At 43.8% G+C, this 6,325-nt stretch overlaps 1 protein-coding gene across 1 annotated transcript; it reads right to left on the reverse strand.

The window, feature by feature from the left end:
• Nucleotides 1–1,126: 1,126 nt before the first annotated feature.
• Nucleotides 1,127–6,056, reverse strand: LOC126393778 (eosinophil peroxidase-like). The gene is made up of 13 exons (XM_050050119.1): nucleotides 5,996–6,056; nucleotides 5,787–5,855; nucleotides 5,404–5,491; nucleotides 5,132–5,307; nucleotides 4,910–5,042; nucleotides 4,613–4,742; nucleotides 4,207–4,413; nucleotides 3,748–4,108; nucleotides 3,464–3,624; nucleotides 3,125–3,383; nucleotides 2,284–2,454; nucleotides 1,909–2,146; nucleotides 1,127–1,814 (listed from the first exon to the last, which is right to left on the reverse strand). Exons 2-13 carry the CDS (start codon nucleotides 5,851–5,853, stop codon nucleotides 1,607–1,609), a joined length of 2,199 nt encoding a protein of 732 aa, XP_049906076.1. The 5' UTR covers nucleotides 5,854–5,855; nucleotides 5,996–6,056; the 3' UTR covers nucleotides 1,127–1,606.
• Nucleotides 6,057–6,325: the final 269 nt, after the last annotated feature.

Here is a 6,325-nt window from a genome sequence, read left to right on the forward strand (position 1 = left end):
CCTCCTGGTGCAGGACAATGCCCGGTTTCATGTGGCCAGAGTGTGTAGGCAGCTCCTGGATGACGAAGGCATGGGTGCCATTGACTGGCCTTTTCGTTCCCCTGACCTAAATCCTATGGGCACCTATGGGACATTATGTAAAGGTGCATCTGACGGCACCAAGTACTGCCACAGACTGCCCAGGAGCTGACGGGGGGCAAGAAGGGTGCCATACCCCGAAGCATTTGTAGCTAGTTAAGCTGACCAGGAAACTCACAGACCAGCTGCATGCATAACGTCTCTGACAATCAAATCTGTGAGATATTGGTCGCCCTGTCAGAAATATACAAATCATCTACTGATAACATCAGACAATTTTTGCCTCTTTTTAGGTGTCAGGAGTAACAATTTGTTATCCTCAACATTTAATGTGTTATGGTTACAGAATGATGAAGACAGTTGGAGAACAATGAGGTGCTAGGGGTGTAACAATACATGTATTTGTACTGATCTGTTCGACATGAGGCTTTCAGTTTGGTATACAATACAAACTAAACTATTTGTAGAACTATCCTAATACATTTTGAAAAATGAATATACAGCTTAACTTGTGTGATGTATAATGTTTTCAGTGCCACTGTGCTCATCAAGGCAGCCCACAAGACTGTCCGACCCTCCCACCCCCAAACCAAAACATTTGACTCCAGTGAGGCACACTGGGAGCCATTGGTCATTGCAATATGGTTAGTAATGTCATTACCAGACAAGAAATAGAAGATCTTCCAATAACCTACAGGTCTGGTGTTCGGGGCCACATTGTACCTGCTGTGAATTAAGAGGACGATGACGAGACAGTGGTGGATAGGGTATGTCACATCTGGTACATGCATACATAGGCGGACATCACCATGTCAGTCGGTGGAATTGGACGAAAACAAGGAGCAAACACAAGCTACACGCTAATGTCATCCCTGTAGCATTTAGGCAGCCATACCTGTTTCAGACTGGGAAAAAGAAATCAGATGTAAGTTGAACAATGGATCAACTCTTCACTGTGTAGTACATGTGTTGTGTCCTGGTCCAGTGCAGCACAGTAAAACACCAGAGAAAAAATTGAACATAAGCCTATTGTAATAAAAATAAATGCTGCGTCACACACGGGTCTCATTTATTACCATTAAGATTATGTAAATTGTCAACTCTTACAACAAACAAAATTATATTCCACATGTCTTCTTGAAAAATACACACCTTGTAATGTACCTTATTTAGAAATGATCAAGTAGTTCACATTCATTTGGAGTCATAAAAGGAACTAAAAAAATATCATATTTCAACTGATATAGCACCTAAAGGAGTCACATAAACTTCCAGCAGTTAATAAAATACCCATGTCGAAAGAATTGTCCTTTCATTTATATATTTAATGTAAGTAAAGGAAAATTCCACACAGCAAAGCAGGCAGATGCTACGTTTCAACAATGACACAGGTTTTAAAAGTTGCAGTGTTGTGTGGATAATGTTTTGAGGAGTCAGCAGCAATATGAAAAAAGATCTCATATAACACAGTAAAATCAGATGCCCTGAGAAGTAGCTGTCTTCAGTAAGACCACTGCAGTGAGGATTGCTAGGGAGAATTCTCCCTCCATGGACTGAGGTCAAAGGCAGGGATGTCCCTACATTTAGTGTAACCAGTCCCCCTGTGCTGGTACTGGAAGGGCTGCTCTGGTACCTCAGTGATGCCAGTGTTGTCACAGATGATGCGGGCGAGTGAAGTCTCCCTCAGAGACTCCCTCTGGGCCTCGGTGAAGACTCCCTTGTTCTCCCACCAAAGTCTGAAATTGACAATTAATGTTTAAAAGTTCAGCTAACACCGCTACCTTCACATGTTTAGTACATATCAGTCAGTAATGCAATTGCAGTGCTTACCGGTCTCCCTGGCGGATTTTCTGGAATTGAGTGGCAATCAGGCAGGCAAACAGGGGTCCGACTCTTCCTCCACGGACAAACGGCTCAGCAACTCCTCCCAGCCACACATCAATGTTGTAAGGTTTGCCATAAAGCTTCAGCAGGCTCCTGGCCAGCTTATCATTTTTCAGCACTTTTGACAGCTGTTTCCGATTTCGTGGCTGTGACAGCCCGCAGAACTTGCGCCATTTGTTGTAGCCTAAAAAGACACACACGGTGAAAATGTAGCCATGTATAAGAGTTGGTTCATGATTGGTAATGCCTGCAGAGGCTCAGACGCAGACAACATTTCCAGAGATACATGACAGAAATAAATAGACTAAATGAGAGTCATACCTGGTAATCCATGGTCTCTGCCTCTCTGCATGTTGAGAGAGGCCAGATCCAGGGCCAAGGCAGAGGAGAATTCAAACAGCCTTTCCCTTATCTCATCAGGCATCATGTGATCCTGCGTGTTCAGCTTGGCCCTACGACCCACCAAGCCCCTGATGATTGGATCCAAACCACCTGAAGAACACAAGAAAGAGCAACATTTCAAGTTCAAGTTACTTCTGCTGATCCCATTGATGAAGTCATGACCCCACTCTGCAGCTCATTGCAATTTCTAGCTATTGCTGATTGACCATCCTGCTCGGTACCAATAGGTCATTTTAAGTTAGCGTAAATGGAACCCAAAAGAACTAAAGAGGCTGCATTTAGCACCCAAGACGCTGCATCACACTGTACCAGACATTACTCCTAAACAGTGACAGACTGTGGCTGTGTGAGGGACAGGGGCATCAGCCTGCAAAAGGTTTACTATCATGTAGGCCAGCCTATATGGTACTGCAGCATGTTTTCTCAATTTTTGGGCCACCCCAGAGGGCACTTAATAATTTTTGGAATGTAAGGAAGGGCACCCTGGATCTCATGGAGATTTTTTTTTGTAACATGGCATGGTTTCCAGATAGCCACAAACCACAGATTACCAGAACCATCCGGAGACATGAACAATTATAAAGCAGCAGCCATCAATGTAAGAAGACATAAATGATTGATTGATTGATTGATTGATTGATTGATTGATTGATTGATTGATTGATTGATTGATTGATTGATTGATTGATTGATTGATTGATTGATTGATTGATTGATTTCATTAAGTTGAATACTAACAAGTTGAAGATCTTGGACATACCTTCAAAGATGATTCTCCACGGTGCAAAGAAAGCTTCATGCAGCAGTGGGCTTGGGAATTCCTGGTGCTCCCGGTAATGCTCATTAAGACGAAAGATGAAAGGTTGAACCATCAGGTGAGCGAATCGGTAGGCAGCTGTGGCGAACACATTGGAGATGCTGGGGTCCACGTTTTCATCATAACCGGGGTAGGTGGACAGCTGGTTGGCAATGACATCTGGACCAACAATGTGGAGTAGGTAATCTCTAAAAGTGATAACCTAAGAGACAAAAAACAAAATTGAGGTGAATGAACCATGCCAAGACATACCAACAATTCTGCAATTTAAATTTCTCTAACCTGGAAGTATCCTCCCATGATTTTGCGCGCCTCCTGGTAGAGTCTCTCTCCATCCCAGTGAGGATTGAGTTCGGCCAGAGCACCTGCCAGTCGGTTGTGCTCACGCATGAACAGTGTGTGTAAAGAGGTCAGAGCGATGTTCTCATTGCTACGCTCGTCACCTGGTGAACAAAGCAGACCGGTGCTTCTTAATGCCAACAATTGAAAGTTGTTTATTCAAGTTGTATTAACTATGACAACCACAATGTGTCATAAAATACATCAGTGTTCTTGCTGCCACTCACCAGCCACGAAGCAGGGCACCTCCTCAACATTAAAGTCATTTGTAATACGAGCTCGGGTAGCACACATGTTGCTATACATGTCAGTGAAGGGCAGGAGCTCACGGCCATTGTCAGTGTACTCTGTGTTGACCCTCAACAGGCCCATATCTGAGGTGAGGTTGCGTAAGAAGCGAGCCTTGATATCCTCTGCACCGTACACCTGTCCCACGTCAATGAAAGCTGTGAGAGAGTTCATCTGCTGACGGACGTTGCTTGCACCAAAGAAATGGCCTGTGTTGCCAGAACCGCAGGCTGCTGCGGAGCGAAAGAAGGGAATGCACCCCTCTAAGTCTCTGTCAAGGCGAGGATCTTGCTCGGGAATCTGTTTGGATGGCAAGAAGCAGTTAGCATCCAGTGTGTGTGTGTGTGTGTGTGCTTTTTGTATTCATATCTTTTCTTGTGCAATGCAACAACACTGACCTCGATGGGGAAGCAGGGCTCTGTGCGTTCACAGCTCCTTTCACAGTCAATACCGTTACTGAATGAGCGGATGACAGGAGAGTGAGGAGTGAAGGTCAGGTCGTGGTCAGTCCACTGGCCGAAGATCGTCACCAGGTGAGTGTAGAGTGGGTCGCTCTCCACATCAGAATTTGCTGTGCGCAGAATTTGGTTGGACACCTCCCTCACCTGAGGACAGGGCGCAGACAGTGAGCGTCTTGTTGGTGAAAAGTGGTAAAGGTAAGAAAATACCTCAAGCATCACTGCGGATGTGATTAGATTTTTCTGTTCCATATATTGCTCAGAACTCTTATTTTTTCTATACATGATTGACTTAACCCTTTCCACTGTATTTATTTATTTATTTATATATCTGAAGATATAGTACCAAAGGAAGGAGATGCTTCCCAATTTTCCGATTAGGGTCCCAGCCTTTAGGCAGTGAGATTTTATCTTGGTACTCAGCAGGGAGCCAGCGGGTGAAGGGTGTGTTGGCGGATCCCCAGCGGGTGTTTTTCCTAGGCAAAAAAAACAAATCCTTTCTTTTGTCTTGGTCTCACTCACTGGGTGTGACATATACAGCATGTTCCAGTCATGACAATGCTGGCACCATTTCTCAAAAGGAATGTTCTGCATCATTATTTGAGCGATAAAATAAAACAAATAGACAGAGAACTGGGGTTACCTGTTGTTGCAGACGCTGGCTGCAGTGCGAAAATAGTCTAAATTTGGAGTCGTTTTGCAGGAGGGGACACGATGTCGGGAGGAGCAGCCTGTCAGATCTGCAATGACCTGCAGATCCTCCTCAGAGATCAGATCTAATTAACAGAGACAAAGAATAGACATCTTAGCTGTGACTTGAAGCCACCTGTGTGAAAAATTCAAAGAACCTGTTTTGGATACCGACCTGTGGCATTGATGGAGCGTTTCTGACGTTTCTCTAAAGACCTCTTGATCAGTTTGATAGCATTATCCATGTAGTCAGCAGCACGCACAGCAGAACGGGTTGGCCCAACAGGCTGCTTCAAGGTGCGCAGGATGTCTGCAGGACTCACTACATTCCTCCTCACGCGATCAATGCTCCTGTGTTGTGTCAAGACGTTCGATGTTAAAAGCATTCACTTTGTGTCATTTATTTTTCTATCACTGCAAAACCATTCAGCTGGTTTGATCACTCACACTCTCCTGGAGTACTCATAGGCTGAGTCCACTGTGGCTTTGGCTTCAATCACAGCTTTTTCAATCACACTTCTGCTCAGACGTGGCTCTGAAAGCAAAAAACGCCTTTCAGTCAGTGTGCTCTCTTCTGTCTTACACACAACCTCTCAGTCTGGTTTCTTATTCTCTTTTAATATTGATGTTGTTAATAGATTACTGAGCTGTAATGCTTTAATGCACAATATCAATTCAGCAGTTACTGCAAAATACTATTGTATAAACTCATATGTCCATTTGTGATGTTCTGTTTTTATCTAAATGACAAAATAAGCGTTGTAGACTGCTTTAAACACATCTATAATAACTGTATTTAATTGAATTATTTTGATAGAAATCACACTCACCAGCATGCACACAGGTTTGCAAACACAGGTAAAGGCCTGCAGCTATCAGGCACAAAAACCACTTCATCTCTGTAAAAGACAAACAGTCCTGTTATATACAAATACCGAATAAACAAGAGGGCACGGTTGCCTGAATGTAAACTGCATGTTCTATTTGCAGTGAAGAAACACTGTGAGAAAGTTTAAGAGAAAAAGCGTGACCACGGTACCTGTGATGTCTTAGAGGTCCCTCTGTGATCCTCCAGCTGCAGCGAGGAGTCACTGGCTTTTACAACAATTTATGGTCTCTCTATATATAGTGTTTTCTGTGCAAGGAGACACCCCTGTGCAACACCTGGGGCATCTTTGTTTGAGCAGGTTCTGAAATAAATGGCCATGTGGTTTAACAGGAATCTGAAAAACCTGCACTGTCCAGCATTTCAATAAAACACTGTAACACAGTGACAAGTTGTCAGTCAAAGTGGTTCCATGATGCGCAACTGTGAATCATTCCTTCCATTTTCCCCCCTTTAAGGTAAAACCTTTTTCTTCCTGGTAAT

This window comes from Epinephelus moara, chromosome 8 (assembly GCF_006386435.1).
Source record: "Epinephelus moara isolate mb chromosome 8, YSFRI_EMoa_1.0, whole genome shotgun sequence".
Taxonomy (NCBI): Eukaryota; Metazoa; Chordata; class Actinopteri; order Perciformes; family Serranidae; genus Epinephelus; species Epinephelus moara.